General features: G+C 41.9%; 1 protein-coding gene across 4 annotated transcripts in view; it reads right to left on the bottom strand.

Annotated features, from left to right (window-relative positions):
- Nucleotides 1–27,500, bottom strand: part of LOC113654060 (neogenin) — a 148,230-nt gene that overhangs the window by 78,820 nt on the left and 41,910 nt on the right. For all 4 annotated transcript variants that reach the window (XM_047819849.1, XM_047819852.1, XM_047819850.1 and 1 more), the window contains exon 2: nucleotides 9,158–9,475. In XM_047819849.1, the coding sequence (XP_047675805.1) occupies nucleotides 9,158–9,475 (318 nt within the window). The remainder of the gene's footprint in view (nucleotides 1–9,157; nucleotides 9,476–27,500) is intronic.

Genomic DNA, 27,500 nt, shown 5'->3' with positions numbered 1-27,500 from the left:
GTGTGTGGGTGTTGTCTTGTGTGGTGTTTTGTTGGTGTTGTGTGGTGTGGTGTTGGTTTGTGTTGTTTTTTGTGTGGTGTTTGTTTGGTGGTGTGGTTTTGTGTGATAATTTTTTGTTGTTTGTGTGTGTTTTGTTTTTTTTTTTTTTTTTTTTTTGTGTTGTTTTTGTGTTTTTGTGTTTTTTTTTTTTTTTTTTTTATTTTTTTTTGTTTGTTTTTGTTTTTTTTTTTTTTTGTTTTTTGTGTTTTTTTTTTTTGTTTGTTATTTTTTTTTTTTTTATGTTTTTGTGTTTTTGTGTGTTTTTTGTGTGTGTTTTTTTTGTGTGTTTTTTGTGTGTGTGTTTTTTGTGTGTGTGTGATGTGTGTGTGTGTTTTTTTTTGTGTGTGTTTTGTTTTTTTGTTGTGTTTTTTTTTTTGTTGTTTTTGTGTGTGTTGTGTTTGTGTTTTTTGTGTTTTTGTGTGTTTTGTTTTGTGTTTTTGTTGTTTTGTGTGTTTGTTGTGTGGTTTTGTTGTGTTGTGTGTTTTTGTGGTGTTGTTTCTTTTGTTTTTGTGTTGTTTTTTGTGTTGTGTTTTTGTTTTTTTTGTTTTTTTGTGTGTGTGTTTTTCTGTGTTTTTTTGTGTGTTTTGTCTGTGTTTTTTTGTTTTGTGTGTTTTTTGTTTTGTTTTTTTGTGTTGTGTTGTGTGGTGTTGTGTGGAGTTGTGTGGTGTTGTGTGGTGACTCCTCTTGTCCAGCCAATAAACAGAAGCAATGTTGAGACGGAGAGAAGCTGCAACACACACGCAGCCTCGTGGAAAACCTTGAAGCACATTAAAGAAAAGCTCTTAAAGTTAAAGTGAGGATGATGAGGAGGAGGAGGAGGATGAGGAGGAGGAGGAGGAGGAGGAGAAAGATGGACTGGCTTCAGATGAGGATGTGAACAAAACTGTACATTAAGATCTGAACAGTAAAGAGAATAGACACTGTGTCTGAAAGTGTACTGTGTATTACACACACACACACACACACACACACACACACACACACACACACACACACACACACACACACACACGCCCACCCACACACCCCCAACACACCCATACACACACATACACACAAACACAACCACACCCCCCCATACACACACACACACAATCTGCAACACACCCATACACCCACACCCACCCACACCCCCCCAACACACCCATACACCCCCCAACACACCCATACACACACACACACCCACACACCCCAACACAAACACACACACACACACTCATACCCAAACACACATACATGCCCACCCACACACACACCCCAACACACACTCCATCACACTCATACACACACACGCACCATCTCGCCCATATACACAAATACATCCACACACACACATCCAAACATACACACAAATACACACACCCTCACACACATACACACATCCACACACAAACGCACACACATGCACACACCCATCCACACACACAGGTCCTTAGTGGTATAAGGTTGATGAGTAAAACCCGTCTCTCTCACACTCAGTGTTAGCTGTATAAACAGTGGAAGGGCCACAGAGACTCACTCCTGAATAATTCAAATCAGGCCTCCATTAATGGGGTTACTGGCCCTGCTGGGACTGCACTCACATCCCACAGAGGCCATTAATCTGATAATTATTGCTCTTCTCTCTGCCCTCTCACTGGTGCTATCTGTGCAATCACCAGGAGGTGACAACGCCAATTACACAACTACACAACTGCGAGCTGTACTGCTTACATACAGTGTGGAATCGAGAAAAATAAAATAAACTAGGACTTTACTCCGTAAGAGTGTGTTAAAAGTGTGCGTTTAATTTAAAGCTCGAATACACTGAACAGAGGGAATCGATGCAACTAAGCCTTTCTCATGTCTGTCTCATGTCTCATGTCTCATGTCTCATAATCTGTCTAATGAATCTAATAATTAGTGTTACTTAATACCACCTAATTATTTGATGCTTGCAAATCGCTTCAACTTTAACTTTAACTTTAACTCTCGTCTAGCTCACAAAGAGAGTTCTAAGCAAGCCAAGTGTGCCAAAACTTCAGACGTAATAAAGAGAGAATGTTGAGTGCAACAGTCGTCGCAGGACATTAAAAATACGGCATGTAAAACAATGCAATGTGATTCCATGTAGTCGCTATTTATATCATTTCACTGCTTATCCGAACTTCTCTGGTCACGGGGAGCCTGTGCCTATCTCAGGTGTCATCGGGCATCGAGGCAGGATACACCCTGGACGGAGTGCCAACCCATCACAGGGCACACACACACTCTCATTCACTCACACACACACACACACTATGGACAATTTTCCAGAGATGCCAATCGACCTACCATGCATGTCTTTGGACCGGGGGAGGAAACCGGAGTACCCGGAGGAAACCCCCGAGGCACGGGGAGAACATGCAAACTCCACACACACAAGGCGGAGGTGGGAATCGAACCCCCGACCCTGGAGGTGTGAGGCAAACGTGCTAACCACTAAGCCACCGTATACACCCCCCTTATTTTATTTCCTGATATATAAAAGATAAAAAAAAACAACACCAGTTGTAACAGCTCAGTTAGGAACCTGAGGCTGTATCAAGAGCTCTAAAGGAGGACCTGCAAAGTATTAGTACAGAGTTCCTAATAATGTGACCATTTCATATAGCTCATATTGTAATTCTAGAGAGCTGCTGATTCTCAAGGAAACCGTACTGCTCCATTCGACTTACATCGAGAGTATAAAGTCGAGCCAGGAAGTGGAAGAAAAACAATTTGCGCCTATATTTTTTTTATAGTATCGGTACAACTCAGCGTATTGCAAATTAGCTGCTGAAATCTAACCCACTTAGAAATATCTATACACACACACACACACACACACACACACACACACACACACACACACACACACACACACACACACAAACACAAACACACAGACTCACTCTTCCAGTCCAGACATAGATATAGATTTAGATATTTCCCCACCGAGCAAACCAGAGGTTATAACAGCAAGACATAGGGAGGCTTCGAGTTTTTTTTCCACTGCTTTTGTCGTCTGAGGTAAGTCAAACGTAGCACACATTCCAGACCAGACCTCTATCACCCCAACCCCCAGGCTGCTCGGTTTGATTGACAGCTAGTCCACCGGCTTCTGACATCCATAGATGCTTTGGTAGTGATTTGAAATATTTTCTCATTCAAAATTTTATCTAAGCAAAATTAGATCTCTCTGATTCTGTTTTAACCATCTTAACCTTCCTAAACAAAAAATCACCCAAGAAGGAGAATCCGTGTCTTATAAACCGAGAGCAAGCTAAATGTACAGAAACAAAGCAGCTCACAGAAGGAGGAAAAAAATAAATAAATAAATGCAAACTAGGACTTGAGAGTTTTATTAAATGCCACTCCGGCCCAGAGGAGTGCAGCGAGGATGAAACGAGACCCTGAACACAAGAGTATGGAGTAGGACTAAGCTGTTTTAGGACAACATACTGATAGACGGCTTCCCTCAGGACAAAGAGATTGTCACGACTTCCCAGATTGCACCGCTTCAAGCAATAATGAGCAGCAGCAGAGAACACGACTGACAGGCGTTTAAAAAAGGGGACGCGGAAGAAGAATAGCGGGTCATTCTGACCCGATGGAGTTAAACGGATCGCTGCTAAACCGCTTCCTGTGAACGCTTGCAGTTCACCACTAATCACGATAGATATAATACTTCAGATAGTATTCAGTATAAAAATCTAAGTTTATAGTAAATGCTCTACAGAGACAGAGAGACAAAAAAAGAAAAGAAGATGCCAGCTATTTTCTTTTATGTGTTCGGGAGTGAAAAAAAAAAGTGTGACATTTAGGTGTGGATTCGTCCCTGGAGGAGACAGATGGGAGTAAAGTGATAGCGGCACGGCGAGTGTAAACTTCACATGTTAAACTTCCAAGGGTTTCATTTGGAGTTTAAAGGCCAGGCGGAACGTTTCCACCCAAAACTTTTGAGAAGTTCAGACTGGTGTTTTGGATGGAATTACACAGCTTTCAGTGGCTTGTGGCTGAGCGAGTGTTCATGAGAGCGAGTTTTATAAGAGACTGAGAAAAAGGGATTCGAGGGAACACGCCTCTGATCTCAGACATCACGCCACACCAGTACGAGCCATTATTACATGTAATTAGATCTCATTCATCATTTCAAACATCGCGTCGCGTCGCAACAGTCTTTTACACGACTCTACGTATTCATGTAACTCTGGGCTTTGACGCCGTATTAAAACGTGTAATCCAGGCGCTGGTTGTTATTACTTGGGAATGGAAGAGGAAAGTCAATAAATTATACATGCGCTCGGATGTGTAATGTCCTAATATATGAGATTTTTCCTTTCGTGAAATTTCATACATTTTTTAAAGACCTTATTATGCGAAAGAATCACATATAATGCTTCGTGGTTTAAACCGGTTTATCAAACGGCACCAGAAGAGTGAGAAAAGTCACAGAAAACGTCTCTGTCCTACCTGCCACTTGCTCTCCATGTCATACAAAGAATCTCTCTATGCTTCTGTAAATATCTCTCCAGAGTTTGCTTCATGGTTGCTGAGTTGAGCTAATGAAGATGTAGCGTCGAGCGCATTCGCACGGAGATTGATGTAGCTCTTACAGCATTTACTGCTAATCTGCATGCGGCCAGGCGACTGCTCCAGCCAGCGCCGCAGTAATGAAGTCTGCTGTAGTGAAGCTTAAGGGACGTCCACACTACGATATCATCTATTATACTTAAAGCAAAAAGTATACCCTTGCAGTGAGTTTCTGTGCAGCTTCTCCGAACAAGCGGACTTCCCTGAGGTCTGATATCAAAGCTAGAATTGCTGAAAAATGATCCTCATTCTCTCAGCAATGTTCTGAAACCTTTGGAGTAAATTTACATATCAATGGCTTAAAGCTAAAGGGTTCCCCAAGTCAGTGAGCAAACGTAGAGGTGCCGATATTTTGGAGCACATTTGATCTTTCCTGAGATGTATCCCCTCGGCTAACAGTGAGAACACAGACAAATGAGATCGTGAGAAGAAATGGGATTGATCTGCGGGAATGTGGAGCAGATCCATGAATCCAGCTCATCATCCCTGTTTTTCTGTGGAAAGGTGAAGGCAAAGGTGGGAAAACTAAAATCTTATTGAAATATCTCATATCCACATACAGGGGTTGGCAAAAATAATGTGAACACGGATAAAATATCTCTTTATGGATAAAGTGTTGGACCGGCATTTAAATTGTACACAGCTTCCAACCTTCATGGAATAGATTCTTACAACTTCGGAAAATCTTCTATTTAATCTAACAGAATATCTTCTAGTGGGGTCACGGTGGCTTAGTGGTTAGCACGTTCGCCTCACACCTCCAGGGGGTTCGATTCCCACCTCCGCCGTGTGTGTGTGGAGTTTGCATGTTCTCCCCGTGCCTCGGGGTTTCCTCCGGGTACTCCGGTTTCCTCCCCCGGTCCAAAGACATGCATGGTAGGTTGATTGCATCTCTGGAAAATTGTCCGTAGTGTGTGAGTGTGTGAGTGAATGAGAGTGTGTGTGCCCTGTGATGGGTTGGCACTCCGTCCAGGGTGTATCCTGCCTCGATGCCCGATGACGCCTGAGATAGGCACAGGCTCCCCGTGACACGAGAAGTTTTCTAAAATTTCTCTCGGACAAGACAGGTGGGTGATAAATACTCACAGGGGGATAAATACATACAGATTGTGAACTATACACAGTACAGACCAAAAGTTTGGACACACCTTCTCATTCAAAGAGTTTCTTTATTTTCATGACTATCAAAATTGTAGATTCACACTGAAGGCATCAAATCTATGAATGAACACGTGATCCGAAACAGATGCCCGAGCCACCTCAGCTAACTCCTCTCGATGTGGAGGAGCAGCGGCTCTACTCTGAGCTCCTCCCGAGTGACCGAGCTCCTCACCCTATCTCTAAGGGAGCGCCCAGCCACCCAGCGGAGGAAACTCATTTCGGCCGCCTGTATCCGGGATCTTGTCCTTTCGGTCATGACCCAAAGCTCATGACCATAGGTGAGGGTAGGAACGTAGATCGACTGGTAAATAGAGAGCTTCGCCTTGAGGCTCAGCTCTTTCTTCACCACAACAGATCGGTATATCATAAAGTCTAACTAGTTAGTGTGAGATATATTTATTTAGCCTAGTAGTTGTACCAACATCTGCAAGCAATCAATACCTGACTGTCAAATCAAATAAATTCCGTACAATTCAAAAACTTTTTGACAATATTAAATGTCACGTAACCTAGAACCGAACTTATGTATGATTGAAGATATGTATAACTTTCTCTCATTAGATAAATAAAAGTAAGGCTACATTTCAAAATAAGAGAAAATAAATAAAATGTGAAAATTGTGTATGTATAAATAAAGTGCTTAACTTTCTCTTTTCTATCTCAGTGAGAGAACTGAGCTCTAGCTTGGCTTGGCAGGATGTTAAACCTGGGCTTGAATGGAGTCAGGGCCGCTCTCATACACATGTGGAGGTGCTCATTAGTGAGCCTGGAACCATATTTAGATTGGATTATGTTCATTGTAGAGAAAGCTGCCTCGCAGTTGTATGTAGAGCCAAACATGGTCAGGATGTATAGAGCTACTTCCCTCAGCCCCTTTCTCCGTCTCACTCGACTGTTTCTCTCCCTTTCTCCGTTGTCTGTTTCTCTCCCTTTCTCCGTCTCACTCATCTGTTTCTCTCCCTTTCTCCGTCTCACTCGTCTGTTTCTCTCCCTTGTTTTCTACATGTATCGCTATCTTTCTTTCATGTGAAACATTACTCTTTCTCTCTCTGTCTTACACCGTTGAGTCACAGCAATGCACAGATTTGATTGGCTGAGTGATATCACGTGGGATGGTTTAACTCGCACGCAATTGGTCTGTGCATTTCCACTAACACTATTGTAAAGATTGCAAAAGCTGAGCCGGATAAAATGGAAGCGCCCTGTCAAGTTTTACACCATAACCTTTTGTTTCGGCTGTAGGCACGGGTCCGTATTGGACAGCTTCTGGGTCCGGACCACCTGTTAGTGACCTAAGATGTAGAAGTTTCAAATGCTGGCATTAACAAACACGACACTAAAATGTGGTTGTTCCCCAAATTGTTTCCGTAAATTCAGAAGCACACAATTCCCCTTTACTGAAACTACTGTAAGAGATCCAATGAAGCTATAGTGGTTAAGGTTGGAGTGGAAGAACTGGACAGAGCCCTGGCTCTGAACACCTTTGGGATGAACTGGAACAGTGACTGCACCACAGACCTCAATGTCTGACTCCTACAATGTCAGAGCCTGATCTCAGTAAAGCTGTTATAGCTGAATGATCACAGATCCCCACAGTCACACTCCAGTAGCGGTGTAGTAGCTCAACTGGTTAAGGCTTCGGGTTTGTTGATTAGAAGGTTGAGGTTCAAGCTCCCACTGTCGGACAACTGAGCGAGTCCCTTAACGCTCCCTGCTTCAGAGGTGCTGTATCATAGCTGCCCTTGTGCTCTGACTCCAACATCGTCAGTTGGAACATGTGAAGAATAGAATTCTGCTATAATGTACTGTATATGTGGTGAAAATAATGGTGTCTTTCTTTGTCCCAATTTCTTTCTTCCATTTCATTTCGATATCTGGTGGAAAACCTTCCCGGAAGCTTGGAGAAAGAAGGAAGTAAATCTGGAATGGGATGTTCAACAGACCTCTGGATATATAAATAAGTTACATAACTACAACTAGTCATGTAGTATATTAATCCATCTCAAATGAGGGATTCTTACTTCTTACTTTTACCATTTGGAGCAATTTAGTTTATTTCTTCTTATTTACTGCTTCCTACTGCAGCCATTTATTTCTGGAGTTTTTCTGATATCCAAAAAAATCTCGTGGTAGCCAATTTAACCCGAACACAGACTGTATTTACATTCACACAACCCTCTTTCCCTGACCTGACACACACACACACACACACACACACACACACACACACACACACACACACACACACACACACACACACACTGTCTGTTAAACATCACAGCAAATGGGAAAGTCAAGCTGCACCACTTCTATGAGGAAGACTGACACATTGCGATTTAACACTTTGGATAGTTTTCCATTTTCTTTTAACACCTCCAATGCACCTCAGAGCTGCAGGATCCTTCCCTAACTCACTGCCACTTCACTTTCATTCCTCCCTTCATCCACACACTGATGCCCAGAGAGGGGAAGAGTAGGAGATCGGAGGAGGTTGAGGATCTGAGATGCCTTTGTGAGCAACACATTATAGAACAATCTGAGCTGCATCCACCTCCATAACATATAAAACTGTGTGAAATAAACACGGTTAGAAGAATACACTTCTACTGTGAAGAAGAAAAGGAACGAGACCCAAATTAATGATCCTCTTGGACAATGTAAAGAAATGGAGTTACTCGTGTTCACTTTCTGTCCTCCAAATATACTGTACAGGCTGTATTTATAGGGAGAAACATGGGGAAACTGTTCCTACAAGCAAGCAAGGAAGAAAGGAAGGAATGAGGGACGGAGGGAGAGAAGGAAGGAAGGGAGGGAGGGAGGAAGGAAGGGAGTGAGGGAGAGAGGGAGGGAAGGAAGGAAGGGAGGGAGGTGTGAAGGAAGGGAGGAAGGAAGGAATGGAGGGAGGGATGAGGGGAGGGAGGGAAGGATGGAAGGAAGGAAGGAGCATAAAAAATGAAGAGAGTAAAAAAGGAAAGAAAGAGAGAAATGTGGAGGAAGAGATGTAAAAGGTGGATGTATAGAAGGAATTGGGAGAAAGAAAGAAAGAAAGAAAGAAAGAAAGAAAGAAAGAAAGAAAGAAAGAAAGAAAGAAAGAAAAGAAAGGAAAGAAAGAAAGAAAGAGCTGGAAAAAAGGAGAGAGATAAAGAAAGGAAGGAAAAAGAGAAATGCATGGGAAAAGGATAAAGAGATAGAAAGGGTATAGAAGGTGTAGGGGAGAAAAAAGAAAGAAAGAAAGAAAGAAAGAAAGAAGGACAGAGATGGATAAAAAAGGATAAAGAGATAGAAAGGGTATAGAAGGTGTGGGGAGACAAAAGAAAGAAAGAAAGACAGAAAGAAAGAAAGACAGAGATGTAAATGCCCCTACCTGGCACGGTGACTCGGGCAGCGCGGCTGATGATGGTGCCCAGGTTGTCAATGGAGGCCACACACTGGTACATGCCTTCATCAGGCTTGTTGTAAACAGAGTGCTCCACGGTGCTGATGAACAGAGAGCCGTCTGGGAGGAGGCGTCTGCGCTCGTCTGCCGCCAGGTTAAGGAACGTGCCGTCCTTCTTCCACTCCACCCTCACGGGGTACTCGCTGACCACCGAGCAGTTTAACACAGCAGGCAAACCACGTACAGCTGACACGTCCAGCGGCTCCACCGAGAACAGCAGCCGAGTGAACGGCCTCACCGCAGGACCTGACGAGACCGGACAACACACGTGAGCAAGAGCAGACGTGAAAGGAAAGCACAAGCAACCAAACGGAAGATAATGTGCAGTTAAATACATCTGTAGCTCCTGGCAGCTCGAAGAGAAACGTCCGAAAAGAGAAAGGTCACAGGTTTCTGTTGTCAAGTCACCAATTTGTACTTGTTACTGTGGACTTAAATAAACTCATTTCTTTTGGATGCTACAGATAATTACATTAGATTGGTTGCATAATTAAAAGAAAAGAAGGAGAGAGAAAAAAATCTGTGTTTTCAGACGATAATCAGACCAATTATCTGCGTCAGCGGGGCGGCGCAAATACAATTACAGCAAAATGCTTCGTAATGGAACAAACAAACCATTTCATATTTTCATCGCTGAGAAAATTGTCTCTTTTACTGGCTCAGGAGTGAAGAATTCCACAAATGACAGGATCTGTATCTCTTTGTTTACTCCGTCAGCTCGGTCGTCCGACGTATGATTAAAGGAATTTCGTTTTTTCCGCAGGATAATTTTAGCTCAGTTTTTTTTCTCTCAGCAGGATCTCAGAGACACCTGAGATTCACAGAAAATAAATAAACAAACAAACAAACAAACAAACAAATAAATAAATAGATTATATTCAAAGTCTCTTAAAACCTCTATAGAATCCGTCAATGTGACAGAACAATTCTTGAGGTTTTTTTTTTTTTTTTCGCTCTTAGTGAGTATCATTAAAGATCTGATAAAGTCCTGAAAATACCACGCGCCATTTGGGATATTTTAACAGGGAGTCTTTTCAGCTCCGAGATCACGCTCAGATTTAGACGAACTTACTCTGTCGACGGGGATTTTCCATTAAAATCCTCTTAAGCCGGGACTAGACCTGATCTCTGTGTGCAACAGCATACCTAAGCTTTACAAATGTGGAAAAATCGGGAGCTGCTTTGTGTTCGAGTCTGTGTAGGATCAGTTACACAAATATCTTAAATTGATCTAGACATGTGAGCTGGGGATTTTCGAACCAGTTTAAATAGAGACGGGAAAACAAGCAAAGTTCGAGTGAGTTGCTCTAAAAATCCTACAAAAAATGTTTTCGGCACAACAAAAGCGCAATAACGAACAACGATGGGAAAGATTAGCGATATTGTTTAATCTGATATTAGGAAATATGGGGAATCCCGACGCGACGGAGGAAGCCGCCGTGGTGGTTGGGGGAGGGGGGAGGGGTGTGGTCGAGCGACAGTTCGTGAATAGAGGGTGGAGGCAGGAGTATGAGTGGTAATGATTATCCTGCACCTCGGGGTAATACACTTACAAGTGCTTTGTGTTTCAGTGAGCGAGGTGAGGAGATTAACCTAGGAAATGAGAGAGGGCAAGAGAAAGACGTGTGATGAGAGCGAGAGAGCGAGCGCTGACGTAATGATGCGACGCTGCAGGGAAAAAAAACATTATTAAAGTAATAACAGTTACAAACCCGCCTTCGCTTTCCTTATTCCCATTTGAACCGACCAATTTTCCATGATTTATCGCTTCAAGAATAAGTGCAATAAACCATTTACTCTAAAGTAAGTAAGTAAGTAAGTAAATAAATAAATAAATAAATAAATAAATGTACACGATTTCTAGTTAGAGATATAAAAAAAAAAGGCCGTGTAGAATAATCAGTGTTAGGAGTAAAATATCAGCTGTGCAGTCAGGAACTGAATGTCGGTAATGGCGTAAATGTTGCTCAGGTGATGTTTTTTGTTTTTCACACCATTTTCTAAAGAGTCTACAAAATTCCAGGGTGTTTGAGATACTCACACCAACCCATCTGGTAGCAACCAGCACACCACAAGTTCTTCATACTGAGGGAGTATTACCTGAACATTTACGGCCTTTAGCAGACGGCCTTATCCAGAGCAGCTTACATTTTTATCTCATTTTATACAACTGAGTAATTGAGGGTTAAGGGCCTTGCACAGGGGCCCAGCAAAGGCAGCTTGGTGGACCTGGGATTCAAACTCACAGCCTTCCGAGTTATAGCCCCACACCTTAACCACTAGGCGACCACAACCCCCACCTGACGTGCGTGATTGTATGCATTGTGCTGCAGCCTTGTGATTTACTTCCCTTTAAATTGGACAGTGAGTGTATATAAAACTCTAACTATTCAATTTTCAATTTACCAACTCGGTCATCCAGTCTGTAGTGGCTACATCCATAATTGCATATTGGACACACGGTCAGTTGTGTTGGTGTGTTATTCCGCATGCTGCCGTTCTGTTTTGAATGAAAATATAATAAGATAAAATATAGTTATAGCTCAGTCTGTAGCTAAGACTATTTGTAGATTTTAGGGCTGGGCGATATGGCTGAAAACTGTATCACGATATCAGTGTTCGCTATCGTTCACGTGTCTATCGCGATACATATCGTTATCGTTTTATCGCCCAGCCTTAGTAGATTGTATCACAGGTTGTGAACTATATAAACGTAATATTCAGTAAAATAATTTCCACTTACGGGCCATGTGTCATGATTGTTTAACCCATATGGCTTCGTGTTTCGCTCCAGAATGAGCCAATTTGTTAACACGCTAAACTTTCATAGTATCGCTCAGCATACTTTTTCTCCCATGAAGCAGCATGAGGGCCATCACAAAAATCCTGTGCCTCTAAATCCGGATTACGCACTTGGCATGGTGGCACAGCATATGGCTTCGGAAAGGCTATATTTCACACCGAGCAGACAGGCCAATCTATCCAGGGCCAACACTGATGGTGCAGTAAGGGATATGACTGTGCATCCTTGACCCCTGAGCAGCGAGACAGCTCGAAAATAAGGCTGTCAGCTTGATGAGTATGAGCCATTGCTCTCTGTCCGCACGCCCCAGAGTAAAAAATATCCACTTTAGAAACAGCCTCGGTCAGCTCAACCTCACGCAACTGATAGGAGAACATCACAGGAAAATGAATACGACCGGGGGACAGAGAGAAGGACGACAGGGAGAAGGACAAAAAGAGATATACTCCAGGCATGTTAAGCAGTGAGTGTACGTGTTTTAGGAATAACATATTGGACCGTATTTCTTATTTCTTTGAATAGAGATAGCTGATTGAATCCGCACAGGAAAAAGAAAAAGAAAAAGAAAATAAAATAAATAAATAAATAAATAAATAAATAAATAAATAAAAATAACACAAGTATTTGGTATCAGATAAAGTTTTTGTACACGGTAAAGCAATGAAGTGCCAAATCTGATTCATCCAAATCTAATCAGTCATGTAAAAGTAGTAAATACTGAAAAGTCCACTTTATTAGGAACACCTGTAATATACATTTATTTAATTATACAATTACATTGCTCAACAGATCAATAGATCAATAGATGCAACAGACATTGTACTCAAGACTGAAAATGTCAACCCATGTCACGCATAAACAATGTCTATAAGGCACAACAGTGAGTAGGCAGTGCAGATACAAGCAAGCTCTGTGCAAACATCGGGGTGAAAATTGCGCAAATAAGCAGTAAGGAAAGATATTTTATTTACAACTAGATTTGTAAAGTTCGTCACGACGAACTTTGATGTTGGCTTTGACGATGCAAGTATGCAAGTGTTTTTTGGAGGTGAGTAGACATAAGGATCAGCGTTACGTTTGGAGGCAAGTGGACAGAAAGCTAAGGTGCCAAAACATTTGGAGGCAAGTGGAGACGAGCATGTGACGTCATCCGAATACTCTTGAAGAAGTTCCCCACATTGGGCTGAGTGTCTTGATATGTCACATGTCCATGTTGTACTAATTTTTGATTTTCACGTGACATTACGTGACGTCACGTGACATCACCAGAATACACGAGAGGTAATTCCCCTCATTGTGCTGAGTGTTTTGATATGTCACATGTCCATGTTGTAAAAGGTTTTTTGATTTGGCCTATTTTGGGGACGAGGCTGTGGGACAACCGAAAGGCCAGTCGGTACACCAATTTAAAACTTTGTTCAGAGTATCACCATAAAAAAGCTTGCCGAGTTATAAACCACCAAAATTTATAATGGGAGTCTATGGGAAAAAAGGAGAATTTGAGACCCGGTACCAGAAGTACCGGTACTCGGATCGCTTAGAAAAGTCATAGCAACAAACTTCAGACCAGGTTCTACAACATATCCGAATTTGTTGCATGTGGCTCGAAAGCCCTAGGAGGAGTTACTCTTGATAAATTTTTGTCTAAGCTTAAACAGAAAACAGAATGTTGGCTTCTACAATGTACGTCTAAAGCGGCCTAATACCAGACTGTAAACACAATAAAGGTGCATTCACTAATCAATGAGTCTATTTTGTCCAGCACAGATCCTGCACAGAGTATTGAGGAAGTCAGAAGGACACATCAGCGTATCATCAGGTTCTCGTTCACGTGGGATCATGTTGTGTACGTCTCGTCGTGAGTCTCAATCGTGGCCAAAATCAACACTATGATTTGAAATCTGAACACTATGGGGACATTTTGGCAGGTTTGTTTTGTCTTGTGCCATGTGCTTTTGTTTCTGTGTGTTAGCCCCGCCCTGTCCTTAATCCGTCCCCCCTCTGCACACCTGTCCCTTGTGTTTCAGTGATTGTCCTCCCTATATATACCTGTTGTCTTGCGCTTGTTGTGTCTCTTGGTTTCTATTTTGTTTTTCTGTTGCCTTGGTGTCCCTAGTGTTTTCCTGGTGTTTGTAGGTTATTGCTGTTTTTGTTAAAACCCCTTTTTTATGTTATCCCTGCACTTTTATCCTTAAAGACCTTATAGTAAAGTCTGTATAAGGGAGCCGTTTTGGCAAAAGGCAGCTATAATCAGTTCTTCAATAATAATAATAATAATAATAATAATAATAATAATAATAAAGAAAGAAATGAAATAAAACCTTTCAAACACAGATTTGCTCTTAAATCAGGTAAAAATTACAATGAGTGGCCTTCGGATCCTATAATACTGAGTGTTTCTCCATAATTAATGAAGTGTTCCATGTATAAGATTTTTGCTGAATTATCAGCATATTTGATTTGACTTTTTTTAAACGTCTTTACACGATTCTATCCAGGCTTGGGACCAGCAGTGGAATCACAGGGAGTATCTTGTGCAGCCCCAGTGGCTGTGGTTGTCTCCCTGGCCAATATTCATACCCAAATATGCAGTGCAAAAAGTCCTTGAAAAATAACCTTCCGTTAAATTGATGAGATAAAACACATACAGTACAAGCAAAGCCCCCATATCAAAACAATAAGAATTAATATCGCATCGCTCGTCCTTTGCTGTTATTCTAACCTCCACTCTTCTAGGAAGACTTTCCACTAGATTAGCGTGGCTGTAGGGATTTGTTCATTCAGCCCCAAGAGGTCTAGGGCACAGCTGTCAGGGTTCTGTGCATGCCAACTGAGTTGTTCCACTCCAAACTTCAAAATATTGGCTCAGGATATTGTCAAGATGTTTGAACCTTTTGCTGCCATTGAAATGAAACTGTAATATTACAACATTGTGTTTCAGCTGGGGCGCACGGTGGCTTAGTGGTTAGCACGTTCGCCTCACACCTCCAGGGTCGGGGGTTCGATTCCCGCCTCCGCCTTGTGTGTGTGTGGAGTTTGCATGTTCTCCCCGTGCTCCTCCGGGTACTCCGGGTACTCCGGTTTCCTCCCCCGGTCCAAAGACATGCATGGTAGGTTGATTGGCATCTCTGGAAAATTGTCCGTAGTGTGTGAGTGAATGAGAGTGTGTGTGTGCCCTGTGATGGGTTGGCACTCCGTCCAGGGTGTATCCTGCCTCGATGCCCGATGACGCCTGAGATAGGCACAGGCTCCCCGTGACCCGAGAAGTTCGGATAAGCGGTATAAAATTAATGAATGAATGTGTTTCAGCTAAACAAAGAATGAACCTACAACCTGCAGTGCACTCTTAATATGTAAAGTTGGCTATTAGCTTAACCAAAATGCCTTGTAAAGAAAGGTTTTCGCTTTGATACTAGGATTGTGGCTGTTCTACCATAATCACTGATAGCTGGTAATCTGGATGCATCACATCCAACGACAAGCATCTCCAATTTAAGACTGATTAAAAACAATCAATCCCTGACTTAGTAGACAGAGTATCTTACCGAACATTATTCTTACATTATGAACGTCAGACATAGCTGCAAACATGATAAAGGCTCGTCTTGCCAAACCATGTTTTACTGACTGCGATTACTGAGTACAGAAAGTTGACAGCTAGGTGTGACAATAAAAAAACTGGAAAAAAAATAATTTCCTGTAATAAAAAAACACCAACAGTATCATTGTAATAAATATATTATATCTGACTGCTGAAAAAAAACCCTTCTACTTCTAGGACGCTACTGAAACAAGCTCACTGTAATTCTTTCGAAATGTATTTCACTCTAATTTATGTTAAAGTAATATCATACAGCAATGGAGAAGATATCAGAACATGCACGCTGACTTCTGAAGATCTGTAGCCAGGAGACAAAGAGACTCAAATTATTACTGGCATTGTATCTCAATCCCCTGTCAATCACAGCAGCAATAACCAATCGTAATCCACTGTGAGATAGTGTATGAGGAAGAGGGCAGATAACACTTTCTTCAGAGTGTGAAGAAAAAAATGTAAGAAAAAGGGTTAAGTCGGCTTTACGCGTCTACTATCCAAAGAGGTATACAAGCAAGTAGGGCTGGTCGATATAGCCGAAAAGTGTATCACGATATCAGTGTTTCATATCGGTTGATATCGATAATTATTCATATTTATTGATAACTGCCATACTGGCGAGTCGACTTTTCCTCTTTTATTTACAATTTCCTCGTTCGCTTTCAGCTCATTTGCTGCTTATCAGTCCAGCAGACCAGCAAGAGACAACGATATGGCGCAACCAAACATGATCCTGTTACATGATTGGCTGTTAGCGTGTCACTCCCTACGTTGCTAGGTCACCAGAGAGTGAGTGCCTTTGTTAATGCAACCAAACTTGCTTCGCAACCTCTGTTTTCTTCCGACAGAGAATAAAAAATTTCGAACATTTTATCGAGCGCATTTTTTATCGATATCGATCACGTGTCTACCGCGATACATATAGTAATCGTTTTATCGCCCAGCCCTACAAGCATGTAACAAACATTTAATAAAGAGGTAACACACACACACACACACACACACACACTCCTTTTCCTCTGCACCACGCCTTCATAAAGTTCACAGCAACAAACCAACCATGACTCCATCTTTCATGCAAACAACCTCGCTCTAACTCCTTTACCTTCAAGAAGAGATTAAAGGATATAAAAGAAGAAGAGAAAGGGTGGTTTTTGCTTTCATTTACCCTGAAACCAAAGCATCTGAAACCAAAGCTTGCTTCAAATATATAGCTAGTGTTGCCTCGGGGGCATGCAGGCATCTAACTGTGCACCAACAGGTCAGAAATGTCCCGTCCTCCAGATAATGTGTGTCTGATTGGAGGCCATTACATAGAATTACATCTCTGTGTACAGCCTGTGTGTTTGTGAATGCCTCTAATAATAATAAAAAACGCACACACACACACACACACACACACACACACACACACACACACACACACACACACACACACACACACATAGAGCCTGGAAAAGTGGCTCATGCAGCAGGGATAAAGTGAGTTACTGAGCTAGATGTGCAGAATAGTATTCCAGCAGTAAGAGTGAAAATGCTTCAGGAGGGAATAAACCTTGGCGTAATCCAGTTCCATCAGGTCGGTCTGACACATACAGTGGTGTTAAAATGCACAAGACCTGTCCTGGTGGAATAGGATCTCAACCGGTTGCTAATGAGCTGGAGAAACAGTTTCCAGACTGAGAAGTACATTTACAATTGTTCTGACTGACATATAGTGACATAACAGTAAATAAATAAATAAATAAATAAATGGGCAACTTCTATCAGTTGTTATAGGATACGACACAAAAACGTTTTCTTAGATCGTCTTTTCTTTAGATCTCATAACGGGATGAGGTAGCCTAGTGGTTAAGGTGTTGGGTTACCGAGCGGAAGGTTGTGAGTTTGAGTCCCACGTCCACCAAGCTGCCACTACTGGGCCCCTGAGCAAGGCGCTTAACGCTCAGTTGTATGAAAAATGTACAGTAAGTTGCTCTGGATAAGGGCATCTGCTAAATGCTCTAAACTATAATCCTGTCCTGTTGCATTCCAGTGTTAATAACTAATTTAGGTCACCAGAGCTCAGGTTACTGTCTGTGCTGTGCTGAGTTTCATGCGGTATTCCCAGGAAATCTCGGAAACCTCTGCAATGTTCATTCAAATTATTTTTTAACAATCTGATCCTTTGCATTCTGTATGAAATGCAATATTTAGTTCAATAACCATCTCTGTGCTGAATGATTGGAGTTCATTGTTGGTCCTGTCAGGTTCTGAAGAAGACTGCCCTGACAACCGACGACTGCCCTGTTGTATACCGTCTCCATTGAAAGATTCGAATTAAGTTACAACCTTCTCTAACATTTATGCTCTATTAATGATCAAGCCTGAGGTGATGCTGGCGAGGAAAAACTCCCTGAGATGATATGAGGAAGAAACCTTAAGAGGAACCAGTCTCAGAACTGAACCTCATCATCATATGGATAACACTGGACAGGAAATAATGTCAATGTACTGTAAGTAATGTCCTTTCTACAACGGTTTATAGTCCGGTGACATTTTTCATTTTAATAGCTCTTGGTAAGAACAGTGGTGGCTGTAGACACACAATATGGACAAAAGTATGTGGTGAATCCATCTAGTTACTGGGTTCATGTTCTTCACCCACACCCATTGCTAACAGGTGCATAGAATCAAGAACATTAGCCATGTGATCTCCGTAGGCTTAAGAAACTGTAGCACCCAACATCAGCACAAGAACTTTGCATCAGGATGTTCATGAGATGTGTTTTTTCATGGCTGATCAGCAGTACACAAGACTAAGATCACACTATGTGCAATGCCAAGCTTTGGATAGAGTGGTGTAAAGGTTCGGTGGTTTGCTACGTGCCAGAATACATAGCATAGTCCTAACTGTAAAGCTGTTTTTTAAGGGTTTAGGTCACTAATGCCCCTTTTCCATCAGAAAGAACCGGGTGCTGGTTCAGAGCTAGCGCTGGTGCTGGTTCAAAGTTGGTTCCACTGGCGAACCTTCTAAGAACCGGTTTGCCTTTCCACCGGCTAGAGTGCCGTCACAGCGCCGAGTGTGACGTCACTGTATACGTGTCACGTGTCCCAGCAACGTTAGCGCAGCAGCGGCAAACACAAACACAACAACAATGGCGGATGTTGCTTTACTGTTAATGCTCATGGCTTTGTGAACCTACATTGGCAACCAAACGTGGCGAATAAAACGTGTACGTGCAGCTCCATGTAATCTGTATAAACGGAGGTTGTAATCGATAAAGTACATAACGTTATTTTATCGTTAACACAGAAAAAATTTAGCCTTAGCATGTAGCTACCTACTATCATGTGTGCTGATAATGTATCATATTGCGGTAAAGTAAAAGTGTATTAAACATTAGTATACTTAAGGTACATTATCAAATGCACTAACAGTAGCCCCGCCCACAGCCCCGGACACAAGCGGTTCTTAAGTCTAGACCAGCAACGTTTTGGTGCTACTTAAGAACCACTTTTCCTGGTTCGGAGCCGGTGCTTTGGTGGTCGAAACAGAAAGAACTGGTTCTAAATTAGGCTCCGAACCTGCACTCAAACTGCCTCGGTGGAAAAGGGGCATTAGGGGCTTTTTACACCTGGTCACTTCATGCGTTTTCTGTGATCAGATAGCTATCCAATGGTAAAAAGACCAGGTCTAAATGCCCTCCGATCGCTCTAACCGCTTCAGGAGGTGGTCTGGGATGCATTTCAGGTGAAACTGGACAGGTGTAAATGCATGTGGTTGTTCAAGCCACATACGTCAGTGCTGTACTCCTCCCAAACGGAAGTACGTCACTCGCAGGTGACTCGTGAGTCGTGCATCGTGCCAGAAACAAATAAATGTAAATGCTGTTTTTTGTAGCATAACGGTCATAACAAGTTTTTGTCGTCTTCTTTTCGATTGCTTTTTGAAATTTGGCCTGTCCTGCATAGAGCCCTGAACTCAACCTCAGTGACGAACTCAACACAAACCCACAGCACATCCTGACCTCAGGAACGAATTAGTGTTAAGTCTGTAATAAACTCAGAAATTATGCTGACCTGTTCCTCAAGGGCTCTTGGATCCACAATTTCGACTTGAATATAAAATGTTGTAGAAAAGACATTATTTACGTTTACATTATTTCCTGTCTAGTGTCAACCAAACGAGGATGAGGTTCACTCCTGAGTCAGGTTCCTCTCAAGGTTTCTTCCTCGTATCATCTCAGGCTTGCTTATTAGGAATATATATATATTAGGGATAAATAGTACATTCATTCATTCATTTTCTACCGCTTATCTGAACTTCTCGGGTCAGGGGAGCCTGTGCCTATCTCAGGCGTCATCGGGCATCGAGGCAGGATACACCCTGGATGGAGTGTCAACCCATCACAGGGCACACACACACACTCTCATTCACTCACACACTACGGACAATTTTCCAGAGATGCCAATCAACCTACCATGCATGTCTTTGGACCGGGGGAGGAAACCGGAGTACCCGGAGGAAACCCCCGAGGCACGGGGAGAACATGCAAACTCCACACACACAAGTCGGAGGCGGGAATTGAACCCCCGACCCTGGGAGTGTGAGGCGAACGTGCTAACCACCAGTGTTGTATAAAGTACTAGAAAGCAATACTCGAGTAAAAGTACAAGTATCGTACTACAAAAAGACTTTGGTAGAAGTGAAACTTACCTTTTAGAATATTACTCAAGTAAAAGTCTTAAAGTATCTGATATTTACTGTACTTAAGTATCAAAAGTAATTTTCTGATATTTAATGTACTTAAGTATTTGAAGTAAAAGTAAAAAGTAAAATTTCAATGATTTTCGGTAGGCATAAGAGCAGGGGCGGTTCTAGGGTTTCATCTTTAGGGGTTTTAGCCCTCAGTGAGAATTTAAAACAAGAAGAGTTTTATATTATATATTATATGACTACACAGTAAGCCAAAAGTTATGGTATTATTACATGGCAAAAGTGGGCATCAAAATGTTATGCATGATGTAATGATGCCAGTCTTGAATCAAATCAGTTCATGTATGTGTGCATTCTCTACAAACAGTGTGTCCAATGAATGCAGTCATTAATAAACAAATATTCACAAGACAAAAACAAAATCAATAAATGTTATTTTTAATTAATATTTAATGGATTGTTTGCATTAATATTTTGTTTGTGCTACAACTCTGGTAAAAAGAATAGTGACATTTCACTGCTTTTGGTTGCCGTATTTGCGGCTTTCCGCCGATTAGCCACCGTGCCCCTGGGATAAATAGTTGTTTAATATAATATTTAACAGTTTTCATTTTGTTTCTATACTTCTGTAAAGCTGCTTTGAGATCATTCAAATAAATTGAATTGAACTGAAATCGAACTAATTAAACACCCCCCTAATCTGTAGAAAACTAGCTGTCTGATTTACATGTTAGCTTTGCTATCTGATCAGTAAAACAAGCTAACATTAGGGGGACTGTGGAACCGGTTCCAGGAATAAATTGAGCCGTATGATTGGATTTGTTGCTTTACTGCATCATAACTGATTGGCACAGGATTTCACAAAGCTCAGTTCATGTGTTGCTTGTAACTTTTTCGCTGAATCTCTGCACAGCTCCTTTGTCACGCACTCAATAGAAATCTAACGCCATCACAATATCATTGTGAACGTGGGGTTATTCTCACTGGTGTAGTCTACGTGATACGCAGGTATATACCGTATACCCACTAGGAAAGGCCAAGGGTTTCCGTATATACCCACTTAAAAAGCGTGAGGATACGTAACAATATCGTTTTGTGACAGAACTTTCATTCATAAATTCACCCTGTCTGTGTTGCAAAAACAGACTGTGGTCGCGATTGCGAATCACTAACGTTTTTGGACCATTGGGGCTTCCGTGGCCTGTGACCTGATCTGACATCACCTACCAAGGAGGAAAATCAGTTGCTTTGCGGTGTTTTTCGGCGCAAATTTGAAATTAACTAACTAATGTAAAAGAAGATATGAAACGAAAGCAGACTCAAACTACACCCTGAGTGTTTTCGGAAGCCTGCGCCTAAAGCTACAGCAGCTTCAGGTGACATTTCACCCACAGCCCGAGTACAAATGTATATGGAAAGCTTTGTAAACTACCAGTTCATAATATTCTGCAATGAAAGAGTGTTGGTGATAAAACTGAACAAATGTTTATTGTTCACTCTTAAATGTACATTGAAAATTGACAGCTGATAAAACCTTTGCTCCAGGTCCCATATTCATATAACATTTAAGGCTAAATGTAGCTCTTAAAAGGTATAAAGTTCACCCAAAAATGAAAATTGTGTTATTTCCTCACCCTCAATTTGTTCCAAAACTGCATGAGTTTCTTTTTTCTGTTTAACACAAAAGATGATATTTTGAAAAATGTTGGTAAATCAGACAGTTGGCAGCACCCACTGACTTTCATAGTCTATATTTTTTCCTACCGTGAAAGTCAATGGGTGCTGCCAACTGTCTGATTACATTAAGCCTTAAATGTTATATGAATATGGGACCTGGAGCACAGGTTTTATCAGCTGACTGTCTTTTGTTAGCTTATAATAAATTGTAATGTTGATAACACATAAGCAGTCTTTAATAATGCTCTAAATTACATGTAGATGCATATTTTATGCATTAGTGAGTGTGGTGGTGCCTATAGGGTGTCGCTCTAGGATGGGTGCGTATGAGGCTGGGAGGGGGGAAAAAATCACAGTATACTGACTACAAAAAAACTAGACTACACCACTGGTTATTCTTATAGAGCGAGTTCGGGGGAAGAAAAAAAAAACTTTTATTACTAAAACTGGATGAAACAGGTCCAGCTCTGCTGACCTGCTTGTGCAGTGCGGCTCTTATAAGGCTTGGAGTTGGAGTAGACTAATTCAGCATGGCAGTGAAGAGTTCCCATTTCAGCCCTTTCACTCCAGAGCCATTCATGATGCGGGAAGCAACACTTTCAACACTAACAGTGAGTGTTGACGTGGTAGTGGGGGGTGTTCAAGAGGACGCCCCAGGGCCTCAAGGGTTACCATGGTGAGATTTTCTCCACGCTCTTCAAGAGCAGCAGGAGGGGGAAGTCACTCTACAATAGATCCATTGAAGAAGCATCGAATGGATACGGGGTGGGACTTTTCCCATTAATCAAATAAAAGATAAGGCCTCACTGATATTCCATGCAAGTGCAGATGAGTTTTGAAAGTTAACACGGGTCATCTCGGGTCTCGGCGGGTTTATTTCCCGTAAAGTCCGGGCATCGTCTGCTCTCCCGTGTTTTAAGGGTGTCTGTTTTACATCAGGAAAAAATACGGTTGAACAAAGTCTCGTAAATAAAATCTTTCCAAAGTCTGCGGTCCCTTCCTCCAACATTTGAATGACAATGACAAGGTTTTGACATTCAGTATGTCTGATATTAAGATTTTGAATCTGATTGCCCTATTTGTGGGCTGTATTTCTCCTTTTGTACACTTATTTAGTCATTTATGTCACACGATTTTTATTTTAACTTTTTTTTTTGGTTGTGCTTTTAAAACCAAAAAAATTATTAATGAAAAAAAAAAAGTTTGAGCATCCTGGTTCTGTCTTAACTTCAGACAAACGCACTCCATTTAATACCGAATCCACATTTTAACCCTCACTAAACACCATTCCACAAGCATCCCTGTCTGTGAGTAGAAAAGGCCGGTGCAGCCTAGCACACAATCCTCAAGCTCAAGCTCAAGAGCCAAGCAGGAAATTGATTTTAGATGCCATTAGTTCGCCCTTTTAAAGGGGTGGGATTGGGGGTTGTGGCTGGTTGGGAGAAAGCCACAAAAACCCTGAACATCAGAGCAAAACAGCCTTCACCTGCAATAATTCTCTGCTCATTTGGACACAGGCAAAGCTGCAACAAGGAAAGGGAAGATAATGATGATAAATAATAGCCCAGAATCCAATTAATCTAACTGAGTTTCCTCCTCAGGGAAGGCGAGAGCATCAGAGGAATCTCTGCTACCACCCGAGCCTCGCTGCAGGACGTTTCTGGTGACAATATGCAGAACAAAGCGTCTAATACTGCTGTCAGCTCAGACAGCCATTAAATTCTCTTCCAGGAACAGAGGCGGAGAACCATGATTACGTGCTCAGTGACTGTCCTGATTGCTGTGAAGGTTTGATCGCTACATTATTCCCATTAAACCTTCTTTAGAGTCTGGATAATAATATTATGTACCTTTATGTAAATGCGGAAGATGCCATGTGTACGTTCTCGAGCCGGCTGTGATCGGCGGGTCGTTCGTACGGTATTAGCGCCGTTGGGAAGTGAACTTTGCGAGCTCCGTGAGCTGCGAGGGGATTTCCCGCAAATACGTAGCGTTAAAGCATGAACTTATGTTCATGGTTGGGTGGAGATCATGATCTGTGGAATTGTTTCAGATAATAAAATTACATGGGAGTTTGACCACAAAATATAATATGACGTACATGTAACGAGGCTTGCAGAATCTAACTGAACAAGGAGGTCATAGCCCTCGACCTGTAGGGCTACGTGGTTTTACCCATGAGGTGGCTTGAAAGAAACATATCCACCCTGAACAGCTTATATATCAATATTTCTAATTACTATGTGACCTCCTGTGAACTTCTGACTCAGTGACTTCAACGTCTTTCCTCAACATGCTTATTAATTTTCACTTTGGTTAACGGTTTCCTAAAATGCCCACGATGCCTTTGACTATTTGCTGACAGTGGCACCAGTGGGAATTGTTTTGTATACCTAAAAAGACTGATGCACAAGCACTTTAAAGGCGGGGTCTCCGATTGTCGACATTTGAAATCACCAAAACAAACACGCCCCTAACCCAAATGGGTCCCACCCCTGTATCGATAGCTCCGCCCACACAAATACATACGTAACCCAGGCGACTGACGGAAAGAAACGTGTCTTTATCATAGCTGAAGGGAAGAACAATACGATTGCAGATAAACAAACAAGCAAAATGACACACAAGCATAATCATGTAAAGGACAAAGGCATATATTAGTTCTGTGTAACAAAGCAAAACCAACGTTACTCACCTATCGAGAAGGAAAAAAGCGCCTCGGCGTCTTAAGTAAAGTCGGCCACATATTCACAGGCCGGAGTTTCCCGAGTCGATAACTCCTGAGCTAAACGCTGTTACTACACAAAACGCGGTTGTAGCTGCCTCTCTACATTACTACGATAGAAAAGAGGTGTTATTTGTGTAGTAACAGCGTTTAGCTCAGGAGTTATTGACTCTGGAAACTCCAACCTGTGAATATGTGGCCGACTTCCTGCTCCTTCAGTTCTCTCCAGCGCTGGAAAGCTGATCCTATATTAACACGTCCTACTTCTTGCCTTATCGTAAGTCTTTCTTCTCTTTCTTTCTTTGTTTTTATCCTCCATGTCGATGTTAAAACCGCTTTCTGCTAATGTCACACATGCGCACTGAACACTCTCCGCCGCGTATTGACAAGACCCGCCCCTTTCTGCTCATTGGCTACACGTTTGTTTTGATTTTTGTTTTGATTTTTGTTTATTATTCGGTCCGACTCAAAAATTTCTCAAAAATCTGGGAGACTCTGCATTTAATCCTTTAAGTCCTTTAATCCAGCTCTCTAAACTCTTCTCAATGTTCTTCTCATCAGAGAAAGCTCCAGAACTTCAAGTTCCCTGCATGTACCACCATCATCACCACAGTGTCATCATCTAACAGATCGCTAAGTACCTAATGAGCCTAGTTTCTGTCCTGACATGTAGCTGCATTGCTTCCTGGAACTTCTCCACTACTTCTACGATCGATTTCTCATGAATATCACCATCAACACCTTCAAATATTCGCGTTAATTCAAACTTGTGACAGAAACCAACAACATTTTGGTTGTGTCCATGTTCAGCATTAGATGCCTTTGTCATGAGACACCACTGTAATGCTTCATGAGTCGTATGAAACTAGAAACCCAGCACAACACTTAGTTCTATTGGGTATCCAGAAACCAGCTGAAAATGGACCCAAGACTTGCCCTGATGAAGGCCTTAACCTTTTCATCCATCCATCCATTTTCTACCGCTTATCCGAACTTCTCGGGTCACGGGGAGCCTGTGCCTATCTCAGGTGTCATCGGGCATCGAGGCAGGATACACCCTGGACGGAGTGCCAACCCATCACAGGGCACACACACACTCTCATTCACTTACACACTCACACACTACGGACAATTTTTCCAAAAATGCCAATCAACCTACCATGCATGTCTTTGGACCGGGGGAGGAAACCGGAGTACCCGGAGGAAACCCCCGAGGCACGGGGAGAACATGCAAACTCCACACACACAATGTAATGGAACCCCCAACCCTGGAGGTGTGAGGCAAACATTCTAACCACTAAGCCACCGTGCCCCCCCCCCCACCATTTAATTTAATTCAATTTTATTTGTTTGTATTACCCGAGGCAAAACAATGAAATTTCCACCTGTTTTTATTCAGCATTGAATTTCGTGTCACACTCCACAGTGCTGGTTAATGTCTCATATGACAAGTTGACACTCAGGGCTTTAAGAATTTGTTGCTTTTCATTTTTCACTTTACAAGTGTTTCTGTTTTTCTCTAGCCTACTAGGAACAATATATTCATAGAAATGTTCCAAGACAAAAAAAAAACAGTTTGTTTTGTCCTCACAAATCTTCAAAGTAAATGGTGATATCCTCTCTGAGATGCCTCAGGTGCTTGTTCATAAGTCTCTGGGAAATGACGGATTATAAATAACGTCCTTCCTATGACTGTATATGGTCGAGTGGAGTTTGTAACTAATGCGTTTAATTCATTTATACTAAGTGAAAATGTCTGATTAGTCAATTCGCATTCCACTAGCAGAAGTAGACATTAGTGTACTGGTAAATAGGGTTAAGAAGCTAAGGGGGTTTTTACACCTGGTCACTTCATGCGTTTTCTGTGATCCGATAGCTATCCGATGGTAAAAAGACCAGGTCTAAACGCCCTCCGAAACGGTTTCGAGACGGATATAAATCCGATCGCTCAAGCCCCTTCAGGAGGTGGTCTGGGATGCATTTCAGATGAAACTGGACAGGTGTAAATGCATGTGGTTGCTCAAGCCACATACGTCAGCGCTATACTCCTCCCAAACGGAAGTACGTCACTCGCAGGTGACTCGCGAGTCGTGCATCGCGCCAGAAACAAATATGTTTTCCCACCAGCGCTGGCTCCGATCTTTCACCCAGGCATCTCGTTGGGTCTTAAAACGCACTGCTGCCATCAGCGAAAATGCAGCAAACAGTAAATGCTGTTTTTTTGTAGCAACCACATACACCAAAGCGAGTTCCATTACAATTACCCCGGAAATGAAGTAAAATATATTAGCATTTTTAGCGGGAGTAGAAAGATCGGATCGATATCCGATTCGCCGAGACGCATTTATGTGGCCTGATGTAAATGGAAGAGTTTTAACAAATCAGATAGCTATCGGATCAGAGACAACACATGAAGTGACCGGGTATAAAAAGACCCTACCAGAGGGAGAGGAACATAGAAAGAACAAAAATATACCATTTACCGACAAATAAGCACCAAGACCCAATTAGTACACCATAAATCATTCAATGTAAACATATTCTATGTATTTCAGGCTGGATTTTAGCTTTAAAACCAAAACCCGGTTATTATGGCGTCGTTATTAAAATAGCCCTCGACAGAAAAGCCTTGGTAGATATTTTTAATCTGAAGCTTGTCCACAGTCAAATGTCTTTTCTCTAAATAGAAACTGATTCTCATATAGAACCAAATTGTTAGCCACGTTCATGTTCCAGATGAGGAGAACACGTACGGAATGCGACTGCATGAAA

This window comes from Tachysurus fulvidraco, chromosome 10 (genome assembly GCF_022655615.1).
Source record: "Tachysurus fulvidraco isolate hzauxx_2018 chromosome 10, HZAU_PFXX_2.0, whole genome shotgun sequence".
NCBI lineage: Eukaryota > Metazoa > Chordata > Actinopteri > Siluriformes > Bagridae > Tachysurus > Tachysurus fulvidraco.
Note: the sequence above shows the minus strand (reverse complement) of the source record. Positions and strands in the feature narration are given on the sequence as shown.